Genomic DNA, 25,138 nt, shown 5'->3' with positions numbered 1-25,138 from the left:
GCCAGAGGTAGACTGGGATGCGGACAGAACTAGACTGGACTTACTAGACTGGACTTACTCTCTACTCTGAGCATTCACATCAAATTGATTCTCCTGCTTTGGTGCCCAATTCAATCAGATCCGCTTTTGCCAAAATCTGTATAGCGGTTGTTTTGGCGATGTCAGAGGTGGAACTGCATTAGAGTTGTCAAGTCCACAAGCAGCCCTGTGCAGTAGGCTATTGCGGACACTGCCATTGGATGCAGCGAGTCGCATTAGTAATAATCCCATACAGCCTCTACATCTCGATAACTGAAAAAATCTTTATTGTTCGTTTAATGATTTTAAATTTGACTGTCATTATTTCAATGGGCTATACAGCCTACACTTTCTCGTCTCGAACTTCTAACATGAGTGGGAAGGGTGTAGCTTCGTGATAAACACACGAGCAGCCGCTCACCGATTTGACAGCTCTTAATGCAGTTACACCTCCGACACCACCAAAACACCAGCTATGCGGGTGTCGGCTATTGTCGGTTAACGCTTAATCTGATTGAATCGCAGCCTGATCTCATTCACAACCTGATCTTAAAATAGCAGGAGTGCCCCACAGTGTCAGCACAACAGACCCGGTATACAAGTCCCTCCCAGGGCGCTGACAACACTGAAGCAGCCCCATTAGCACTAAATTGTAAACAGTCAGTTACCCAGGCACCACCAACACCCGGCGGTCCAAGTCTTTCTCAGATTGGATTGTTCCCTCTGCCGGCCCAAGAGACTAGGCATTTATGGGGAGGAAATTAAAGAGCTGGGCTGAGCGCATTTGAAAAGGAGAACTTTATTTACAACACATAGGGGGCTGGCCACTGGCCAACTGCTAAACTATTGCTCAGTAGCCTATACACCATTTATCAATAAGCCATGTCAAGTTTGCTTTTCCCTCTTTAAAACTTATCAGTCCTAGGGACTCACTACATTCCTTTATCTGCATGTCTAGCCCTTATATTTAGCCTCACAATAAAGTATTTTACCATTTTCTTTTCGGGACAACCAGGGCTACAAGTAGAACACAAAACAATTTGACATTAACAGTGGCATTCATGAGTTTTATTGACAAATGTGACCGACTGCCTTGATTTGGTCTTATGTAGCAAAATTTTTAATTGTGTTTTTTACTTTGGATAAAAGCAGAGACACAGAGCTACAAAATGGTATATCATACACTGTATTTGAGTAACAATGGGAAAGTAATTCTGCTTTGAAAGTTGATAAACTTGTAACCTCACTTTCGAGAAAATTGCATTTGAATTTTTGGTACCTACTGGAGAGCTCTTTGCCCACACCCATTCAGCATCGTTCACACCCTCTTAAGCTTTAGCCCCCACCCAAACTCTGACCATTTTACTCGCCCTAGCATTGGTGGCTAACTGTGCTGCTGGCAACAATTTAATTACGCTTTTTTGCCGGCGTTTACTTACACCGGCCATATTCAACGGGTGTTGAGCATTCGTAAATTCATCAGTTATTCTGCACTCTGGCACACTCAGATGAGAAAGCTCTAAAATCGGAGTAGATGGCCAGACTGAATTTACGAACAAACCCGAAATGGTTACTTGCATAGTGGAGTCTTTTGTTACGACATGTAGCTAGCTAGCTAGGTAAACAATTTACCATAATCCCAACTCATGATGTTACTACCCTGCATGAATCTGCAGGTAGCTAACCAACCAGGTTCAATGTTAGCTAGCTAACATTAGACTATAACTAGCAATGCAAATGGCTCTGAGATATAAATAATAAGATCATACACGTAACGTTAACTAGCGAGCCAGCCAGCTAATGTTAGCTAGCTAACGGTACACTTTAACTTGAAATGAAACCACTTTGTCAAAATTAGAAACGTGTAATATCTAAAAATGTAGCTAGCTAGACTATCTTACACATATACATCAAGGATGGACGCATCTCCCTGTCACGGATGCCATGGTTGCCCTTAGTTTGAAGATGTAATCCAGAGACCGGTGTTTTCTCCATCTCCTTAGCTATGATACTCAAATTCCACTGATTTCAAAACTCGGTCCTCCAGAAAGTGGAGAGCAACACTTATGCAGTTTTACTACACGATACATTTTTATAAAAAGCCGCGTTAAACAGGATTACCTACACATACTGACCAGCTCAAATAGACAGAAGCATGCCATATGGCAGACCAATCCAAACTCACCTCGGCATGTCCAGCCCACTCATTATCTCAGCCAATCATGGCTAGGGGGAAGGTTGCTAACTTTTCTGTGGCTAAACCAACTAGGCTCATAATTTAACAATTGTATTAGTATTTACATATGGCATACTGGTTTGTTATTAAGGCACATGAAAGGTCACATGCATTTTTGTAAAAAAACAGCTTTCCTGTGAAGTTGTGACCTGCGACATACACGTAGTTTCTTGAAACGAGTCACAAATGTCAGGCAAAAACCTAATAGAAAATGAATTTATAAGAATGCTGTAAGTACAGAAATTGTTTGCTCAGTAGAAAATGACTATCCAACTAGTTAGTGACAACTGTGTGGAGTTTGTGACAGCAACTACGTCAGTATTGTAGACACTATGTCCTGGGATTTCCTATGATATTCTATATAGAAGAAACCTTACCTTCTAATGACTTGTTTGACTTGTGAACGTCATTGAGCAAACATGCGGATTTGAGAGAGTCTCCGCTATTCATAGTGGGCTCATAATAGTATGTAGCTCAAACCATATGGATTTTACAGACGTTTTTGTGAGAAGAACCGTTTTTGGGATCCGGCCTTATCTCACAATCCGCTCTAGCTCACCCCCTGCTAATCACATACTAATGGTTAGTATCAGCTGAAGCAGAAGAACACAAATAGACAAAACCAATGCAAAACAAGTCTGTAGCTCAAACACACACTGTTTAAGGGGTTGGAAGCACTAAATCACGCCGGTGTGATTGTGGGACTCAAAGTGTGCAGGCCAGGGCCACAGGAACTGCTTGCCAATATATCAAAGTAGCCTAACCCTTGAAGAAACCGAAGTAGCTCTCCATTTGCATCATCATCTGAAGACAGTTATTACTTTTTAATAGTTACTTGTGCAAAAGCAATGCCATTCACATGTGATGGAATCTTCTTGTTAGTATGGTTGCTGTGCTTCACCGTATGAATGGAAGGATTCCTTATTAAATTTATCTCTCTCTCTTTCTCTCTCTCCAGGGTTGGGTCTGTGTGGACCTGGGTCTAAAACAGGTTAAAAAAAATATATAATTTCTCTCTCTGGGTGTCTCATTAAAGGCTCTCTATCTAATGAGATTAGGTCCTGTGGATTAATGGTGTGGCTAATTGATAGACACACAGCCGGGGAGGATTAAAATCCTTCCATTCCCCCGCCGCTTTTTGGGGCCTCAGCTGACTAATTGAAATCACAGGGATGGACACAAATACACGTTGTGACCCAGCTCTGCAGTGTACAGGGAGTTAGAACCGTCAGGCCTTGACATCCAGCAAAAACACAAACAGAGAATAGTACAGTCAGTCATTCAGCGAGGGTGTAAAATAACCAATGGCCAAGTTTAAGATAAAAATAGTATCAAGAGTGTATATTCCAGGAGGGTGTAATCTCAGAAAGTTGGAGTGAAGAACACTGATGGTTGAACAGGGTAGAAATGAGTAAGGTGCCACATTTTTAAAACATGTCTCATTTATTTTCTAAAGCACATATCCAGATCAATGAAGAAAATAATTCAGATACACTGAATAATAGAACAACTATCAGCAGGCATGGCTGTTTAACCCTTGAACAGTTCCAACTTCAGAGGCCGACAGAAATGCCTTCGTCAAAGACACATGAGAAGAGGGAGGGCTGCATTTGACATATTAAAAAAATTGAACTATAACAAAGCTTTCTTAATTCTTAAAAAAGAACCAACAATTTTTTGTGTGAAAAAGATAAACTGAAAGAAACCTACAGCATCTTGACCAAAATTAGAAAAGAAACACACGCACACATTGAAAATGGCCGGGCCAAAATGTCATTCAGCCCATTGAAGAGCGAGAGCATCAACTTTTGGCCAAAATGTCATTCAGCCCATTGAAGAGCATCAACTTTTTTGTTGTTAATACTTCAAAAAATAGGTATCTTACAGCATTTTCTTTTTTGAATGTCTTTTTACAGAGTATATTCATATATTTTCAGCTTACTATTTTTTACATTCTCACCACATAAGAACAAGTGCGTTGAGTAAAACATTTTGGGAAAAAAAATCATGCACCTTTTAATAGTTTTGTTGACCTAAAAAATGGGAATGTTCAAGGCAAAAAAATCCTTATAACGCTTCGTTTTCAGTGCCTTCTTTCCAAGCCATTTAAAGTCGTACTGTCTCATACTGTCCCACTACTCAGATCATGCCTATATAAGTTTTACAGTGTGGAAAGCAACACAAAACCGTACAGGGCAGGCAAGCGTCCAAACGTAAATGCTCCTAGACTGAGTTCACAGAGGAAAGGCAGGCATTCTCTGTTTGTTAGAAAAACCCCACATTTATAAAAACAACCACATACACTCACACACCCAATGTCAGTGTGTTGTTGTGTTGACCGGATGATGCTTGGGAAAGTCTTCGATCACCCTAGTGTGTATCAGGTCTCACTGACAGAGGGTTGCTTTAGTAGTACTTCCCCAAAATGCTCCAAAAGGTCAGAGTTCATCTGATCTTAACCTGCAGCCAGCCCTCGTTGTGAGGTTCACTTCTCTGTGTTGCTGCTGGGTACAGTAGTTCTTTCTACACCAGAGAGAAGAGGAGAGGGAGACATATGAAGGTTGGGGGCATGGGGGTTACAAGGGAGTGTGCCGCTCGAAACCACTCCAATGGCAAACAACCCTGAGATAGCAGGAGTCCAATACAAAACACACCACAAAAGGCACTTTATAAAACGACAGTGCTTCTGTTCTAAGGAAATTCAAGTTGAGAGAGAAAGTGTCTTTCTGTACACTCTGTTCAGCGTTAAGCCAAAAAGAGACGGGTTTGTCCTGTTCCTTTTTATCATCCAAGCCAAACGAGCGTCATCACTCCTGTCTCTCAGAAGTGCCTTGTGTCCCCAGATAGCTTGAGGTTCAGTAGAGTGAGAAACAAAACACACTAAAAACTTGCCACTAAAAAAAGCCAGAATAGAGTAGCAGCAGAACCTAGTGAGGTTACAGGCCGTGTTCTAGAACAGTCTCTAACGTCCGTTCTGTCCTCACTGGTCTACTATGGAAATATCTAATATGGTACTGCTTGGGCCCTGCCTGTGGTTTCGAGGAGCATCTGACCCCAACCCCAAACCCTCCCCCCGGACCCCCTCCGTACCCCACCCCTTTCTCAGTCGTCGTCTCCTCCGCCGTAGAGGTCAGCCAGCTTCTTGAAGCGGGGGCCCCAGTCGTTGAGGTAGTCGTAGTCCTGGTCCCCTGAGCTTGAGGAGTTGAGGGAGCTGACAGAGCCGGCTGTGGAGCCGCTGCCCTCGTAGTCAAACACCAGCAGGGAGTCATAGGGCGGGGCTGTGGGGTCGTTGTCTGCTGCCCTCAGACCCTGAGAGAGAAAGACAGAGGGTAAGTTAACACTGAGGAGAGGAAGGCAAAACACTTCTACTGTGCCTTGCTACTGTGTTTGAAAACTTTTGAAAAGCTATCACTGTTAAGTACAGGGACGTGAACATTAACACACTTGTATGATCTTTCGAGATGAACAATGTCTAATAGTTAACATACGTCGTTGATGAAGTCTCCGATATCTCCGGGATGAGGCAGGCTGGGTCTGACGGGGTACTGGGACTCAGCGATGACAGGCCTCTCGTCCACCCTGCGCACTCCCGTTGGTTTACAGATGATGTGGTCCAGAGCCTCGGGCTGCTGCAGCTGGCTTAGGTCATAGTCCTGCAACACCAGACAAGGAAGGGGACTCAGTGTAAGTGTAAGAATGGCGGAGAAAGTGTTTGAGTCCAATCACAGTATTTTTAAACATTACATCTTCATCATCGGCTTCATCATCCTCGGTGTGGTCATCATCAGGCTATAAGTATGGCTGCGCTGTTAAACGAAGTCCTAGTGCATGTGTAATGTGTATATCACTGACCTGGTCCTCCTCTCCTCCTCCCTCCTCATCGTATTTCAGGATGTTGTCTCTGACGTCGTCCTCTGGGTCGATCAGCAGGGGCTTGGCCTGACGCTCCTTCTCCCTCCGCTTCATCCACATCACAAACACCAGTACCATTGCTGCAACACACACAGCACATCAGCAGGGTAGACAGAGGAGGGCTGGGAGTAGTATGTTGACACAGACAATGACACCTACAGCGCAGGTGTGTGTGTGTGTATAAGTGTGTATAAGTGTGTATTATACTCACTAAGCAGTATGATGATACAGATGAGTATGGCTATGATCGCTCCGGTCCCCAGTCCAGCGGCAGCCACAGCTCCGGTGGTAGTACAGTCTCCGTTGTCGTCACACGGACACACCTTGACCTTTATCATAGACCTGTTAGAGAGGGGCGGGTTCCCAGAGTCCGACACTATGATGGGAACATCATACACCCCTGCATCCAGGTAGGGAATCCTCAGTCTCAGCTGGGCATAGTCACCTGCGCATAATCACACAGACACAATGTCCCGTCACTGCGTGAAGCTCCCAGTATCCGATAGCAGTGGTGTAAAATATAAACAGTTGACCATTCTGGAGTTTTACTGTAGTCATCTATGGCCATATGAGCAGTACTGCAGAGATAAAATACATGCAAATACATACTGAATAATACACAGGCAGTTACTGTAGCTAAATAGACACGCAGCTATTACACAGGATATCCATTCAACCTAAAACCAGCGTATCAGTTTTTTTTAATTGTTTTTTCTACAGCACATCACAACACAAAAACAAAACGCACACCATACAACACATTCCCCGAGGTGATCAACATATGGTTTCCAAATTTCGTCAAACACTTCTGGTTTTTATTTCGCTTTATAATATACAAAATCCAACAGTATAGCCAGATAGTTCAGTCCTCCAGTTTCTTATTGAGGGTGAATATAAGGCTTACTAATTCATGCCTATACATTTTTTTTGCAGCAATTAGACCTAGATTTCAAAACTTTCTCTGATATTGATCACCAATATATACATTTCCCAACAGACAGAAATGTATATACATTCCTAGACACAATGAAATGATAGCACATACATTATCCCAAAATGGTGTCAGTTTATCACAGAATCACAGCATATGTAATAGGGTTCCTTTGTGCTTTTTGCATCTCCAACCAAAATGTGACATTACATGGGCGCAGTCCTATGAATTATCTTAAATAATCATAAGGTATTACATTTTTGTTTCAATACTCCTCCATGCACAAGGATAGTCTGCTATCCATTGTTAAAGTGAATGCAGATGTGTAGCACAGTAATACATTTTCATATGAGGTAGTCCAAAACCCCCAGGCTATTTAATTTATTAAAAAGGTTGGATGAAATTGAAACTGGCAGGGCCTGGAATAAATACATCAATCCTGGTAATATATACATTTTTATTGTGTTGACTCTACCTACATGTAACATAGATATTGGGAAGAATCTCCATACTGAACATTGAATTCAATCTTATCTATTTATGTTCTCGTATTTCTAATTCTTTATGGGTATTATTTTTCTTATGTGAAGAGTAATACATGATACAACCTCTCGTATATGCTTTAAGATCTTCCCAGACAACAGTTGGGCATACTTCATTATTTAAATATATTTCCAAAAACATGTATATGTGTGTGTTGAGCTATGAGGTAAACTTCTTATCTCCAAGTAACATTGTGTTGAATTGCCATGTCTTTGCTATTGGCATAGGAGGTTTGAGCTTTAACGTGAAGGACAATGAGCTGTGGTGCGTAATTATTCTAGGAAGGTATTTACATCCAGAAACACATGCAATTAAAGTAAAGTTAACTATAAAAAAGTCAATTCTTTAATATGAGTTGTGGACGTGAGAGTAATAGGAGTATTCTCTTTCAGTTGGATGTTTATATCTCCACAGTTCACATAGACCCAGCTCTTTGATGCTGTGGTTTAATACCTTACACATGTTAGGAAGAGGATATAGTTTAGTTGATGACATTGAAATAGTTTTAGTATAAGTTCATTAATGAACTTTGGGTCGTCTTCATGTGGGCAATAACAATTCAGTAAAGTGAATTTCCTTTTACCATTATTAAACATCCATCTGGTCTGAAATAATTTCTGTAGACTTAAATGGGACTTTTTTAGCAATGAGAATTGATACTCCTCTGGATCTTGCGGAGTAGGTGGAGGAGAATGCCAACCCATCCCAAGCTCGCACAAACCTTTCACTTCCTTTTGCTGATAGGTGAGTTTCTTGTAAGAAACAGATGTTGGCGTTATTCTTTTTCAAATATGAAAATAACTTCATTATTTTGGCTGGCTGCACAATTCCATTGACATTCCATGTCACACATGTTAAGTATTATCCACAACACGTGATATTGAGATGGGTCTTTATATATTTTTGGTCTCATAGTGACTCCATACATTATGTAAGGTGTTGATACACTACATAAACAGCTACAATGATAATATTGTTGATCAACCCTCAAGCTTCTTCCTGTTGGGGATACAATCCCATTAACGGGATTGGTTGGACAACAACCAGTGAGATAACACGGCGCGAAATTCAAAAAAAAATTATCTCAAAATTAAAATTCAAGTATTATACGGCATTTTAAAGATACTCTACTCGTTAATCCAATCACATTGTCCGATTTCAAAAAGGCTTTATGGTGAAAGCAAAATATTAGATTATTTTAGCATAACACCTCAGAAAAAAAGAAGCACGATAGCCATCACAAAACCAGATATACAGCTAAAATTAAGCACTAACCTTTGACAATCTTCATCAGATGACACTCCTAGGACATCATGTTAGACAATACATGCATTTTTTGTTCGATCAAGTTTATATTTATATCCAAAAACCCAATTTTTACATTGGCGCGTTACGTTCAGAAAATGTTCTCCCCCGATAACTTCTGGTGAATAGGCACATTTAATTTACGGAAGAACTCATAACGTTGAAAAAAAAATTATAACAATTATTTAAAGAATTAGAGATAATCTACTCCTTTATGCAGCCACTTTGTCAGATTTCAAAATAACTTTACGGAAAAGGCACATTGTGCAATATTCTGAGTACAGAACTTAGCCTTCAATGCTAAGCTATACAGTTAGCCTACAACCCCGACGTCGACAAATCTCTAAAAATATGTTAGAAATATTTACTTACCTTTGCTGATCTTCGGCGGAATGCACTTGGATGGGCACCCACTTCCACAAGAAATGTTCATTTGTTCTGCAAAGCCCATAATTTATTTCCAAATACGTCCGTTTTGTTGACCCATCCAGAACACTTTACAATGCCATGTGGCGTGGACGCAAATCCGTAGACGAAATGGCCAAAAGTTCCATTACCGTTTGTAGAAACACGTCAAACGATGTTTACAATCAATCCTTTAGGGTATTTTTTTACATAAAATTGCGATAATTTTACAACCGGGCAATAGGTATTCGTCATACAAGAAAAATAAAACAACAGCTAAGTCACGTGGATGCGCGTCATAAGACACCTGTTCTCAGACTGGCCAGGGATTGAACGAGCCAGAATTTTCTGCCCGGTTACAGATGATGGATGAAAGCAGTTCCTAAAGATTGTTGACAGCCAATGGAAGAGTTAGGAGGTGCAACGTAAATCCTATGTCATTGTAGTTTTTCAAGGGATTCAAAAGAAAACTACATTTTGAATTTCTCCCACTTCCTGACTCAATTTTTCTCAGGTTTTTTGCCTGCCATATGAGTTCTGTTATACTCACAGACACCATTCAAACAGTTTTAGAAACTTCAGAGTGTTTTCTATCCAAATCTACTAATAATATGCATATTCTATTTTCTGGGCCAGAGTAGTAACCTGTTTAAATTGGGTACGTTTTTCATCCGGCCGTGAAAATACTGCCCCCTAGCCCCAACAGGTTGGGCATGTATTCACAAGACATCATTTTTTTTGTATTTTTTTACAATAAATCCCGCATGATCCTTTTTACCCTCCTCCCTTACCCCGTTGATGCTTCCCACATGAATCTGTCCTGTACTGTTGCTCAGGTGAGAGAGCGACCTTATTGGTGCCGCCGTAGTGGCTATTTCCTTTAATGCAGGTTATTGGTCAGTGACTACGCATTTCAAAGAAAATATACTAAATCACATCAAATCAAATTTTATTTGTCACATGCGTCAAATACCGTGAAATGCTTTCTTACAAGCCCTTAACCAACAATGCAGTTTTAAGAAAATAAGAGTTAAACTGAAGTAAAAAAAAGTAACACAATAGAACATTAACGAGACTATATACAGGGGGAACCGGTACAGAGTCAATGTGTGGGGGTACAAGTTAGTTGAGGTACTTGAGGTAATATGCACAGATAGAGGTAAAGTGACAATGCATTGATAATAAACAGCGAGTAGAGGCAGTGTAAAAAAAACAAGAGGGGGGGGTCAATGCAAATAGTTTGGGTAGTCATTTGCAAAATTTTTCAGCAGTCTTATGGCTTGGGGGTAGAAGCTGTTAAGGAGCCTTTTGGACCTAGACTTGGTGCTCTGGTACCGCTTGCCGTGTGAGAAGTCTATGACTTGTGTGGCTGGAGTCTTTGACAACTGATAATACAGTGGCATGTATTCATGGATGCCAAGGTAAGCCACGTTTACCCAAAAATATTGATCAAGAAATAAATAAATAATGTATCTTTCCTATCTCTGTGTTTCATAATTTTCCTTCAATACGCAAGGGGGCTGAATGTATCTCATCAGAGAAAGCATCTGAGCGAGCAAAATAGCGCCCCTCTGTCTTTGTATGTGTAGCCCATCTATCTGATGCTGTCTGGTCCAAAAGAGAATGACATTTTTGCCACCCGTAGTAGGAAGGAAGTGAGCATTTGGCCTCCCTTGATAAGAAAAGTATCAAATAATTGCCAATCCACGTTGAGCTACACTGAGTGCGCTCAACTGTGAATGGTACTCGCGGTCCAAAAGAAAAGTGTCAAGGAAAGCCAGTTTGGATTTGGCTTCATACCAATCACATCACATCAAAAGCTAAACGTTATTGACAGAAAAATACTTGAATTGTTGCATCTCGTTGTGTTGTTGTCCTCCGGTGGTTAGCTAGCTAGCTAGCTAAAATTGTTCCTTTCCAAAATTAGCCATGGATGGAGATAGGGATTTGGACTTGCGGTTTAACTTCATTCTCCGTACTGGCCAATGATTATGACGGTGATTCTGATCCAATCATGAAGTAATTAATTGTGTCCCTGGCCTGAAGTTCAATATGTAGCTAGATGTAGTAGGCTAATATTAACTAACTGGCTCATCGTTGCACATGAAAGGAAGTTAGGCTAGTGAGCAAGTATTTTAGCCAGGTAGCCTAGGACAATAAAAACTAAAAGCATGTACTGTATGACAGTCATAGACTGTTTTGGCAACATGAAATAGAGGAGGATGGCATTGGCGTTTCTCTACAAGTAGGGTGAGTCAACATGTTTTTTCTACTTACGCACAGATATCAGTACCAGTTACAGCCAAATCATATTTAGCTTACGTTGATTGGACTAAATCGTTTTTTTTGGTATCTTTTAGTGCACACTGTATTAGACTAAGCAGAGGTGATTTAATAATGTTGAAATGTTGAAGTTGAAATGGTTCTGGAATAGTGGAGGCAGCTCCTGTTTTCTTTGCGACTTGCTGTAACTCGCCGGTGTTCTAAATCAATAGTTGTTTAGTAGTCCGAAAATGTCAGAAACATACATTTGATTGACCAGCAACTGTTTATTATTTGCAATATGCTTTGTGGACTCCACTGGACAGATGTTGCTCTTCGGTTTTGTGATGAAACAAAGGTGTGGTTGAATTTATTCTGCCACTGTGTCTTTTTATTGTCTCTGCCTTAGGCCTATATCAAGGTGGCAAGGCAAATTAACTAACAGGTTATAGGTTAAACAACGCACTTTTCTTTCTGGCTTGATTTCCCAACACATGCTAATGTATTTATATAGTCTTGGCCAGATACATTTTTTTACCATTATTTAACTAGGCAAGTCAGTTAAGAACAAATTATTATTTACAATGCCGGCCTACACCGGCCAAACCCGGTCCAATTGTGCACCGCTCTATGGGACTCCCAATCACGGCCAGATGTGATACAGCCTGGATTCAAACCAGTGACTGTAGTAATGCTTCTTGCACTGAGATGTAGTGCCTTAGACCCCTGCACCACTCGGGAGCGCTCTAGTCAACCACAAATGCCCTATTTTAAGTAAGTAAGGTGCGTTACGAAGGACAATATTTATCTACTGAACAAAAATATAAACGCAATATATGTGTTGGTCCCATGTTTCATGAGCTGAAATAAAAGATCCCAGAAATGTTCTATACACAGATGTTCTATCTCTCAAATTTTGCTCAGAAATGGATTTACATTCCTGTTAGTGAGCATTTCTCCTTTGCCAAGATAATCCATCCAACTGACAGGTGTGGCATATCAAGAAGCTGATTAAACAGCATGATCATTACACAGGTGCACCTTGTGCTGGGAACAATAAAAGGTTGCTCTAAAATGTGCAGTTTGTCACACAACACAACGCCACAGGTGTCTCAAGTTGAGGGAGTGTGCAGTTGGCATGCTGACTGCAGGAATGTCCACCAGAGCTCCTGCCAGAGAATGTAATGTTCATTTCTCCACCATAAGCAGCCTCCAACATTATTTTAGAGAATTTGGCAGTACGTCCAATCGGCCTCACAACTGCAGACCACGCCCCTACCTTTTTTTTAAAGGTATCTGTGACCAACAGATACAGACCATCTGTATTCCCAGTCATGTGAAATCCATAAATTAGGGCCTAATGAATTTATTTCAACTGACTGATTTCCTTATATGAACTCTAACTCAGTGAGATTGTTGCATATTATGTTTATATTTTTGCTCAGTGTTTAAAAATGTCCACTGCCCAACTAGTACTAAATTAAAAACTTTAATTTTTTTATTTTATATATAATATTTAAATAACATTTCTTAAAAACGGTCAAAGGTTTTATTACACCTGCTCATTCAGGGTTTTTCTTTAATTGAACTATTTTCTACATTGAAGAATAATAGTGAAGACATCAAAACTATGAAATCAAACATGGAATCATGTAGTAACCAAAACAGTGTTAAACAAATCAAAATGTATTTGAGATTTGAGATTCTTCAAATAGCCACCCTTTGTCTTGATGACAGCTTTGCACACTCTTGGCATTCTCTCAACCAGCTTCACCTGGAATGCTTTTCCAACAGTCTTGAAGGAGTTCCCACATATACTGAGCACTTGTTGGCTGCTTTTCCTTCACTCTGCGGTCCGACTCATCCCAAATCATCTCAATTTGGTTGAGGTCGAGGGACTGTGGAGGCCAGGTCATCTGATGCAGCACTACATCACTCTCCTTCTTGGTAAAATAGACCTTAAATAGCCTGGAGGTGTGTTGGGTCATTGTCCTGTTGAAAAACAAATTATAGTCCCACTAAGCCCAAACCAGATGGGATGGCATATCGCTGCAGAATGCTGTGGTAGCCATGCTGGTTAATTGTGCCTTGAATTCTACATAAATCACAGACAGTGTCACCAGCAAAGCATCCCCACACCATAACACCTCCTCCTCTATGCTTTACAGTGGGAAATACACATGCGGAAATCATCCGTTCACCCACACCGCGTCTCACAAAGACACAGTGGTTGGGACCAAAAATCTCCAATTTGGACTCCAGACCAAAGGACAAATTTCCACCGGTCTAATGTCCATTGATCGTGTTTCTTGGCCCAAGCAAGTCTTTACTTATTATTGTTGTCCTTTAGAAGTGGTTCCATTGCAGCAATTCGACCAGGAAGGCCCATTTGCGACCTAGCTTTAACTTCCTGACTGATGTCTTGAGATGTTGCTTCAATATATCCACATAATTTTCCATCCTCATGATGCCATCTATTTTGTGACGTGCACCAGTCCCTGGTGTTTTTCGGCTTGCAAGCCTCCCCCTTTTTCCTCCCAAAATAACAATGGTCATTATAGCCAAACAGTTCTATTTTTGTTTCATCAGACCAGAGGACATTTCTCCAAAAAGTACGATCTTTGTCCCCTTGTGCAGTTGCAAGCCGTAGTCTGGATTTTTTATGGCAGTTTTGGAGCAGTGGCTTCTTCCTTGCTGAGCGGCCTTTCAGGTTGTGTCGATATAGGACTCGTTTTACTGTGAATATAGATACTTTTGTACCCGTTTCCTCCAGCATCTTCACAAGGTCCTTTGCTGTTGTTCTGAGATTGATTTGCACTTTTTGCACCAAAGTACGTTGATCTCTAGGAGACAGAACGAGTCTCCTTCCTGTGCTGTATGACGGCTGCGTGGTCCCATGGTGTCTATACTTGCGTACTATTGTTTGTACAGATTAACGTGGTACCTTCATGCGTTTGGAAATTGCTCCCAAGGATAAACTAGACTTGTGGAGGTCTACAATTTGTTTTCTGAGGTCTTGGCTGATTTCTTTTGATTTTCCCATGATGTCAAGCAAAGAGGCATTGAGTTTGAACGTAGGCCTTGAAATACATCCACAGGTCCACCTCCAATTGACTCAAATGATGTCAATTAGCCTATCAGAAGCTTCTAAAGCCATGACATCATTTTCTGGAATTTTCCAAGCTGTTTAAAGGCACAGTCAACTTAGTGTATGTAAACTTCTGACGTCAACTGTAAGTATTCAGACCCTTTACTATGAGACTTGAAATTGAGCTCAGGTGCATTCTGTTTCCACGGATCATTCTTGAGATGTTTCTACAACTTGATTGGAGTCTACCTTTGGAAAATTCAATTCATTTGACATGATTTGGAAAGGCACACGCCTGTCTATATAAGGTCCTACAGTTGACAGTGTGTGTCAGAGCAAAAAAAAGCTATGAGGTCGAAGAAATTGTCCGTAGAGCTCAGAGACAGGATTGCGTCGAGGCACAGATCTGGGGAAGGGTACCAAAACCTTTCTGTAGCATTAAAGGTCTCCAAGAATACAGTGGCCTCCATCATTCTTAAATGGACATAGTTTGGAACCACCAAGACTCTTCCTAGAGCTGGCCGCCCGGCCAAACTGAGCAATCGGCGGAGAAGAACCTTGGTCAGGGAGGTGACTAAGAACCCCATTGTCACTCTGACAGAGCTCCTGTGGGAATGTTTTTCAGCTGCAGGGACTAGGAGTCTCGTCAGGATCACGGGAAAGATGAATGGCGCAAAGTACAGAGAGATTATTGATGAAAACCTGCTCCAGAGCGCTCAGGAGCTCAGACTGGGGCGAAGGTCCACCTTCCAACAGGACAATAGCCCTAAGCAGTGGTGGAAAAAGTACTCAATTGTCATACTTGAGTTAAAGTATAGATACCTTAATGGAAAGTTACTTAAGTAAAAGTAAAAGTTACCTAGTAAAATACTACTTGATTAAAGTCTAAAAGTATTTGGTTGTGTTAGGTTCTAATTTCTCAGAGTAAAAACTCGACAGACACTATGAAAGCTTAAACCAAGTTTATTCTTCCCAGAGGATCAATACAGCTGCATTAGACAAAGACATTGTTCACACAAGCACTGATATTTAACCCTTTCTCCTAGGCTGAGTCTCCTCCTACACATCTGAACAAACATTGTATCTTTACCGCTAGGCAGGAAACTAAGTGATACTGTCAGCGATTGCTAGGAGTGGTGGTAGGAGTCAGGCGCAGAGAGCAGAGGTAAGGAAAAATGTGTTTATTCCTTAAATACGAAAACGGTCGACGCCAGCAGAACCGGCGTGAATAACGAAGTGCCCAAATACAACGAGTCCACAGTAACGCATATAAAACAACACATGCAGATCGCCAGCACATCCAACAACAAAAAACACTCTGACGAAAATAATCCCGCACAAACCTGGGCGGGCTAAACAGGCTTAAATAACCATAAATCAAGAGACACAAATAAGGAACAGGTGCAAACAATAAGACATACCAAACGAAAAGGAAAAAGGGATCAGCGGCGGCTAGTAGGCCGGCGACGACGACCGCCGAGCGCCGCCCGAGCAGGCAGGGGAGCCACCTTCGGTGGGATTCGTGACAGATACGGCCATAAACTTTTCTTTCTCCCGTGACCTGACCTGACCTCGACCCCTTTCATCACTAATCCATGGATCTCTCCCAAGTTTAGGAGTTAGTACCCAGAATCCATCAGTTCTAAATATACTTAAGAATCAAAAGTAAATGTAATTGCTAAAATATACTTAAGTATCAACAGTAAAAGTAAAAGTATAAATCATTTCAAATTCCTTTTATTAAGCAAAGCAGGCGGCATAATTTTCTTGTTTTAAAACTGATGGATAGCCAGGGGCACACTCCCACACTAAGACATACTTTACAAAAGATGCATTTGTGTTTAGTGATTTCGCCAGATGAGAGGCAAAAGGGATGACCATGTGTTGTCTTGATAACTGAGTGAACTGGATCATTTTCCGGTCCTGCTAAGCATTGAAAACGTAACAAGATATTTTGGGTGTCAGGTAAAATGCATGGAGTAAAAAGTACATTATTTTCTTTAGGAATGTAGTGAAGTAAAAGTAAAAGTAGTCAAAAATATAAACGCTCCCCATCCAACCTGACAGAGCTTGAGAGGATCTGCAGAGAAGAATGGGAGAAACTTCCCAAATACAGGTGTACCAAGCTTGTAGCGTCATTCCCAAGAAGACTCAAGGCTGTAATCGCTGTCAAAGGTGCTTCAACAAAGTACTGACTAAAGGGTCTGAATAATTATGTAAATTTAACATTTCAGTTTTTATTTTCAATATATTTGCAAAAAGTTCTAATAACCTGTTTTTGCTCTGTTATTATGGGGTATTGTGTGACAATTTATCAATTTTAGAATAATGCTGTAAAGTAACAAAATGTGGAAAAAGTCAAGGGGTCTGAATACTTTCCGAATGCACTGTAATTAGTGTTTGTGAAACAAATATAGTGTTTACTATTAAGGAGTCCTGTCTAAGGCTGGTTCTACCTTCTGAGATAGATGAGACCCATCCAAAGTATACATCATTTTTTTCTGGCCAGAGTGATAGGCTTAGCTCTTGTTTTCCAAAGCTAAGGAGTAAGTTATCCCCGCAGCGTCAATAAGAGAAAAACAACATAAAAAGGACTTGCCATCACTCTGTTAATTGAGAATAAAATTAATTTGATTATTTAGGCATTTGGCATCATTATAGTATATTAAATAGAAAAATGTGTTAAGCTCCAATTAAATAAATGCAAACAAATGCAGGCCTATATCCAGGGAGTAGCCTACAGTTCCGTTGTACTGCACACAACCACATGTGGGGCTCGCTTGTCTTGACCCACCGGGGGACAGCGCTCTGGGCACTGGTAGAGGCAAAGCGAGTGCCATTTATTCACTTGTTTTTTCAGAGTTTATCAGCTACATGTTCAGTTGGCCTAGCTACATTTCTTGTACATTCCACCTTGGGATTCAGTTAATGAATTCATTTTGATATAATTGTCCAACAAAGAGCTGGAAAAAATGATTGAAAGGTGCATAATTGTGGGCTTGGTGCACTTAGCCTGCGTGTTTGTCACTTCTCTTTTATAAACTCAGCAATTGTCCATGTTTCTTCAACATTCATTCAACCAATTCATTAACATTATTCATTGCACTTTCTATGGGAAAAGAAAAGGATAATCGACATGTGATGATATCATGTTGCCCACATTGATAAGACATTTTCCATTTCGCATATCAACTTCCCCGTTATGATGCCTACATTTGGGCGAAAGTAAATTAAACATGTTAAAAAGAAGGAAGGGAGAGAGCAACGGAAATAAAAGAATTGTGTGCTTACAATTTCAGTGTCTTCGGCTGTATGATATTTCATCTCACAGTCTTTTTTCCCCACATACGGGACATTTCATTTCTTCCCACCCACTCAGGCTTTTATAGCCTATCGGCTGGGGACCATTCAAAAATAAGTGTCCAGATCATAGCAATCATCATGTTGTCTTATTTAAACAAATAGATCATGGCTACAGCCTACCAATTAATGGTTTGCCATTCATGCTGCGCAGTCAATAGTCATAAAAGTGTTATTCATTTAAACAGATGGTGCTGTGCTTTTCTTTCCAATAGGCATGTGAGTGAAGGCCTTAACACATACTGTTCTCTTTTGTGTCTTTGATGTGGTGGGGTGTAAAAATCCATCGTTCACCTCCTTTCAGTAGCCTAAAAAGTTCAATAGTCCAGTGCCCCGTCTGTCATACATCATCTGTTGTAGAGGCTGTCCTGTAGTCTATACATTTCATTCATTACCATTTCCACTGTTCTCCTTGTCCAGGTTATCCAGGAATCAGGTAGCTTCTTTTGCTGATTTCAGTGTGATGTCTCTTTCCTTCTGTTTTACCCGTAGTTGTGCGGGGTAATCGTTTTCCCCAGGGTCAAATTCTCAGCGTTTCATGTAGAGGTCTCTGCTCATGTCGGCGTTGATAAAGGTCCGACTACTCCACTTTTTGGCTTGGATGGTCAGCCGTACAACTTTATCTTTGACCCTATAGTTAAGGAACTTTGTGATGATGCCCCTTGGTTTGCTGCTCGTGTCCTCTCTCGGGCCGCCTGTTCGATGTGCTCGTTCAATTGCGGGAGCCCGTGTGAAATTCTCCTGTTCCAGTAGTTGTGGTATTACCTTTTCCAGGAATTCTTCCATTTCGGTTGCTGCACGGCTTTCGGGGAAATATACGAAACAAAGACTTGAACGGCGTCTGAAGTCCTCCGTCCTGTTTCATTAAGCCCCATAATTATGATTTTCTCCAGGGCTAACCCGGTTTCGGCCTTCGCCACACGTTGGCCAGTTAAGTCATATCAGTTTAGAGTTTTTGACATCTGATATTTTCTTCATCTTCTTGGACAGTTTGCCATTGCCGGTGCGAATCTCTGTTAGTAGTGTCTCTAAACTCACTTAAGTCAAGTCGTCAGCTACTTGGTCCACGGTCGCGTTGTTTCACTGGGTTTGTTTGTCTCCATTTCTTGATCTAGTATTTACCATAACATAACATGCAGTTATTTCTTGACTTCAGAGTCGAGTTCTTTTCTATTTAAGAGGCATATTTTGTGTAAAGAAAGGGATCACCTAGACCTCACGGTCGCATACCGGAAAACATAGCCCTCAGTAGTATCGGATTGTTAAAATAAATAGTGTCTTAGATGAATCTGTAGGGGTGGCATCTTGTCTATCAGGGCAGAGAGATGAATGGATGTGATCTGTCACAAAGCACACAGCTCATACGTCAACATGAGACAGAGCCATTCTGGAAGAATAGTGTAATTTACTGTAAGACCTCCATTATACCACAGTCCATCAGCCTGAGACCACACCATTGTCATCTGTCACACAGCAGCAAACACACAGGGAGCGAGCATCCGCACACACACATTAGACAATAGCAAACAACAGAAAGCGTTATACTGGGACTGTGTGGAGAAGGGGCTTCAGTATTTAAACTCTGACACAATACACCTCTGGTGGAGATCTCGTAATAGTGACCCAGGCTAGCCGTGTGTCTTACCGCTTATGCGGGAGGCGGTCCAGTTGCGTCGGACGCTAGGGGGGTAGGAGGGCAGCTCGAACACAAAAGGCCCCACGTGAGGGTCAGCGTCGGCGTCGGAGGCTGTGATGTTGACCCTGGAGCGGGGGCTGGCGCGTTCACACACCTGGGCCTCCTTGGGAAACAGCACTGGAGCGTTGTCATTCACATCTATCAGATGTATCTGTAGAGTACCTGTCCCACTGGCTGGGGGAGAGCCTGAGAGAGGGTGAAGGGGGTGGCAGAGGAGGGAGGAGGAGAGAGAAAGAGGAAAAAGAGAGACAGATAGGGGAGGGGTGAGTGAGGTGTGAGGAGAGAAATAGAGTGGGGAGAAGGGAGAGACAAATGTAATCAATCCGAGGAAGAGGGTAACTTCATGCGTATACAGTACCTAAAAAACACTTTCATCTGAAGGGAGGAAATATAATAAAAATGGAATACAGCAAAGGGACAGAGGGATGGGAAATGAAGGAGCTGAGAGAATATTGAGGGAAGGTTTGAGAGTGATGGAAGAATACAGCATACATTTGTTGTGAATGCTCCCAGTGATGACAGCCATAACAAATGAAACGGAACATAAATATTCCACTCTGTGTGAGTCTAGAGCTCAGCACTCTCAAAGGACACAGTTATGAAATGACTTTACTGGAAAGCACCACATATCTCCCTGACACAGCACACAGCGGCTGTTAAAATGAGGCGAAACATACCTTAACCTACGATACACTATGACAACAAACACATCCTAATGTACAGTCAGACTGACCCTATAACAACGCAACGCTAACCTACAGCTCGTGACCAACAGACTAACAGTCCTGTATAGCTGACAGATTACCGTGGAGTATTTTCTGCTAAGTAACGGATGCTGCACTGTCTGCGTGAATGGAGCTCATCCAAGCTCATCACACTGAGGAGATCCAACTGATCCTTCTATTAGAGAGTAACACAATGCATGAGTTACAGCTCCAGTATGTGAGGCTCTACTGCCTCAGCGCAGCAGAGCACCCCAATCGACTGCTTGTCTGTAATGATTGGCTTGGCGCTTTGAGCTCCCTCCTTGGTGGAGCAGAATAAATAAAAGCAAAACTCAATCAAAGTGGAATATATCCCAGTGTCAACTGGTGTTTGAAATCAATATGCCGTCAACAGCTTGTTGGCCGAAACTCTGCATGCTCGAGAGCAACCCACCTCTTTCCCGCAATCCAATCCTTCATATATCTGAGGTACAACACCACCTGGGCCCTCCCTCTCAAACACAGAGAGCACACACACCTCTATTTGCAATGGTTTGGGTCGATTGGTTTTAGAGTACTTCACCGATCGCTACAGCAGCTTTGAGAGCACGCACCTGTGGCACATTTAGACAGATATTTCACTTCTCTCCATAGTACACAAGGGATGCATTGAGCAGGCAACGCACACACACACACACACTCACTCACACACTTACCAGACTTACCATTGTCGGCAGCCAGGAAGGTGGCCTCATAGATGTTGTTCCTGACGTACATGGACTCCCTGTCCAGCACGGCCATGGTGGTGATCTGACCGTTGGTCCTGTTGATCCTCAGCCAGCTAGCTGGGTCAGACAGCTTCGAGTACCTGGAGACACACAGTAGAAACTGTTCCAACATATCTCATAGTGATAACCAATGTTACATCTAATCCCTTCGGCACTAAGCAAATTTCAGGTCTGCTGAGAGCAAACTTGAACGTTGTGAAAATTCTGTGCAACTTCCAGCACGAGTTTACTGTGAACACTGAGGCTGTACCCGCTTTAAGTTACAGTCTGAACAGTGGCCAAGTAAACTACTGTGGCTATTTGATCACAATGCAGGCCTACCAGATTGGCCACCATCAAAAACAATGGAGAAAATGCATTCCCATAACATTTTAACATGGAAATAGCTGTTCTATCATTCAGCCTACAGTATCAGCCAATGTGTGGTGTTCAATGGAGGCCAACATTCCATGAGACTTTTGAAAAAAAAAACATGCAGGACTTGACATTAACCTGTTTATCCACTTGTCCTTCAGACAAGGAGGTGACTGAAAATGTTGTTGTGTGATGCAAGAAACCACATCACAAAATAAAATGCATTATTATTCCCATACCATTATTACAGAGAGTCAGACAAATTATACTACCCTCTGCCCATTGGCTACTTAGCTTATTCAAGCCTGTCTCAGAATACAACACTGACCCTTTAAGACACAACAAAAGCTCTTTACCTGACTGGCTTTTTTAAAGATGTCTAGAAATGTACGTTTTGTGCTCTTGTAGGAAGCAATCCCTCCCCGATAGCTAACTACAAACGATCTATAATTGGGCTAATAACTCACTAACTAGCAAACGATATGAACAAAATGTGCACACGTGGCCACATGCAGCTCTCGCTTTGATTTCAAAACAAGCGCATCTACTCACGACCACAGCTGTAAACACAGTCCAACTCAAAGTAAATGGCACAGATCCATATATGGCAATGGCTATTTGCATATAGGCCTGCTGCAGCTCTGATTGGTTATGCCGCACCGGTCTGTGTAGAGTATGGGCTGAGTCATGTACAATAGAATCCTACTCCAATTTGTTCTGCCTACAACAAAATCTCTTGCATAGTTTGTTTAGTTATGGTACTATATGTTGCATTGAGAGTGGCTAATATTGCATTCATTCGATCACAATTGCCACAGTAATGGGAAACATTGATAGTGTTGTTAACTAACAGGACAAAATCTTGAAAGTTGAGTGAAGTTCAATCTCGTGCTTCTCTCCATGGGCTGATAGTTGTTCTGCGCACTGCACGGCAGTCCCGGGGAGCTGCAAGGCAGCACACCCCCACATGCAACGCAGATTAGATGGGACATTGGTAATAACACCTTCATATATCATACAAGTGGAATCAGCGAATACCCTGTATTTATTCTTAACTTCCAGATAGGGTCACCTTTGCCACCATCTCCCCTGCATCAGGAAACAGTATGGTATTCTTGCAGCTTGCTTTTACCATGTAAACAGATGACAAGAGTAAACTGATCCAAATGAAATGCACTTTCCAGAAAGGAAACAAATGAGTATTTAAGTGGAGAGTGGAGAGGTTAATTACAGGTAACGGACCTAACCTTCAAGCAGGCAACACTGACACGCGAATGCAACCTAAGGTGATCCTAAGTTTTGGTGTACTCAGTGTATATTCTTCTCAATAAAACAATGTAAATCAACATGATTACTCAGTTAAAATGTGTTTGTCACTGTGTGGAGAGATGGATATACAGTATATATATATATAGAGAGAGAAAGTGTGAGAGCGAGAGAGTGACAGAGGTACAGCGAGATCAGATGCCTGGTGGGAGGAGGTTTGATGCTGCTGCTGATGATGATGAGAATAGGTCTAATTAGAGAACACGCTGGAGGATGACACAAGTTAGCGAGTGCCAATGAGATGTGTGGGAGATAATGGCAGCTAAGCAGCTAAATCTATCTCCCCTTAATGAAACACTCTGCCACATTTAGACTCCAAGGGACGGAGGGAGGTAAAGACTGAGAAATATATTGAGGTATCGACGTGGCGTTTCGTCGCGGGGAAATCAACCGATTAGAAGACAAAATAACAAGAAAATGAGAGTCAGAACGTCACGCCAACAGACTTGGGTGTCAGTTTGGATTTGATGTCCCTTGGCAGGTGAAACAGAGGTCTCTAGTTGTTGTGAGAGGCTCTGTCATCTCTCTCCATGCCACGGTGGCAGCCCTGGGGCACTCACGCTTCTCTCTGACACCCAGCTGGCAAAGGCTGGCACATGGAGAAGGGCACACAGCTTGTGGTGCAGTTCTACGATCCACCCATGCACGCTACCACTTCCCCCAAGTCTGACAGTAAAACCAGCTGGCAAATCAGACCCTGTCTACCCCCTTTCTTCTCCTCTCTCCCCTCCACCGCTCTTCTTCCCCCTCCACATGAGAAAGCAGGGGGAGGAGTGACAGGGAAGGAAGAGCAGTCTTCTGGTACACACACACTGCAGCTCCTCACGTCATCTGTCGGCAAGGTCACTAAAGTGAATCAGCCAGTGGTGATCAGGCTGTCCAAACATGAGCTGCCTGTCGGCTGCAACGACATCTCTGGAGAAGACGAAAGGGCTGAATTCCCATCAATGAAGGAGAAAAAAGAGACAGAGAGAGTGAAAGGAGTGAGAGAGAGGCTAGCGAGAGAGAAAGAGGAGTTCTGTGGCTCTCAGAAGACAAAACAACAGTGAAAGAGTAAGTTTGAGTGAATCCATTTATGTGAAGAACTTCTGTTTTTAGAGTTTATTTGTTTGCCTGCACTGCATCGATTCTTTAACGGGTGTCCAACTGAACTGAGAGTGGAATTGATTGGTGCTGAATCTGGGGATGGAGTGGCTCAATGACCTTTGACCCAGTGAGTATGTGGGAGAGGGGGAGAGAGGGAAAGAGTAGCTGGACACACAGTCCAGCTTATTATGATGTAACCTTTCCTCCTTCGTCGCTAGGCAACAGGGAAATGAATGGACTTTGGTTTTGGGAGCAGGTCAGTTAAGAATGTCACAGAAGGCAGTTCAGCCGTATGACGGCGCAAATCCATGCAAAATACAATCAGCGTCTATCTGAAATGAAGCCTGTAGTTCCTAACGGTCTGTAGTTCCTAACATACCGGACAGTCTGATGGATGAAGAGGTCAGGGTCTTGGGCAGCAAACACGGTGAGTGTGGTGCCTGCAGGGACACCCTCCTCGAAACGGATGGACTTGGGGTTGGAAGGGAAGACGGGGGGTTCGTTGACATCCTGTACGGAGATGGTGACCCCCGCTGAAGACTGGAGAGAAGACTGGATCCCACTGGCCAGAGGGGCCTTGTTAGAGACTATCACCGTCAGCATGAAGGCCCTGTTCTGCTCATAGTCCACCGGCTGCAGGGAGAGAGGGGTGGGGAGAAAGATATATAGGGAGGGAGGGAGAGAGATAGTGAGGGAGGGAGGGAGAAAGAGGGAGAGAGAGAGAGATGAAAGAGAAAGGAAAGAGAAATGAAATAACTCAAATACACCCATATCAATACGGAACTAAATTTAATCATAATTTAGCACTTGGAGTTGTTTATTTAAACAGTAAAGTAGTTCCCTACCTTGACCACAGTGACCATGCCGTCATTGTTGACAGGGTTGGTGCGGATGAGGAAGTGACCCTGGGGGTCTCCGCTGGCGATGCGGTACTGGGCAGCCCAGTTGGGGCTGTGAGGCTGATCCCTGTCAATCACTGTCAGATTGGCCACCACCACATTCACCCTGTTCTCTGGGACCTCCCCCGAAAACTAGAGAGAAGGAGGGAGGGAAGGAGGGAGGTAGTGAGAGAAAGAGAGATATTTCTATGAATTTAGATAATAGAGACATCGTTTTTATAATGG

The 25,138-nt window shown here is 42.3% G+C and overlaps 1 protein-coding gene across 3 annotated transcripts in view; it reads right to left on the bottom strand.

Annotated features, from left to right (window-relative positions):
- Positions 1 to 3,678: 3,678 nt before the first annotated feature.
- LOC106582912 (cadherin-4) overlaps positions 3,679 to 25,138 on the bottom strand; it is a 256,448-nt gene continuing 234,988 nt past the window's right edge. For 2 of the 3 annotated variants that reach the window (XM_014166534.3, XM_014166536.3), the window contains 8 exons: positions 24,860 to 25,045; positions 24,394 to 24,647; positions 21,177 to 21,328; positions 19,706 to 19,942; positions 6,378 to 6,611; positions 6,107 to 6,246; positions 5,743 to 5,907; positions 3,679 to 5,563 (listed from right to left, as the gene is read on the bottom strand). In XM_014166534.3, the coding sequence (XP_014022009.3) occupies positions 5,357 to 5,563; positions 5,743 to 5,907; positions 6,107 to 6,246; positions 6,378 to 6,611; positions 19,706 to 19,942; positions 21,177 to 21,328; positions 24,394 to 24,647; positions 24,860 to 25,045 (1,575 nt within the window). In that variant the 3' untranslated portion in view covers positions 3,679 to 5,356. The remainder of the gene's footprint in view (positions 5,564 to 5,742; positions 5,908 to 6,106; positions 6,247 to 6,377; positions 6,612 to 19,705; positions 19,943 to 21,176; positions 21,329 to 24,393; positions 24,648 to 24,859; positions 25,046 to 25,138) is intronic. The other variant, XM_014166535.3, reaches the window with a different exon arrangement.

The sequence above is a fragment of the Salmo salar genome, chromosome 22 (genome assembly GCF_965601325.2).
Source record: "Salmo salar chromosome 22, fSalSal1, whole genome shotgun sequence".
In the NCBI taxonomy this organism is placed as follows: domain Eukaryota; kingdom Metazoa; phylum Chordata; class Actinopteri; order Salmoniformes; family Salmonidae; genus Salmo; species Salmo salar.
The sequence above is the reverse complement of the archived record's forward strand: the minus strand, read 5'-3'. Positions and strand labels throughout refer to the sequence as shown.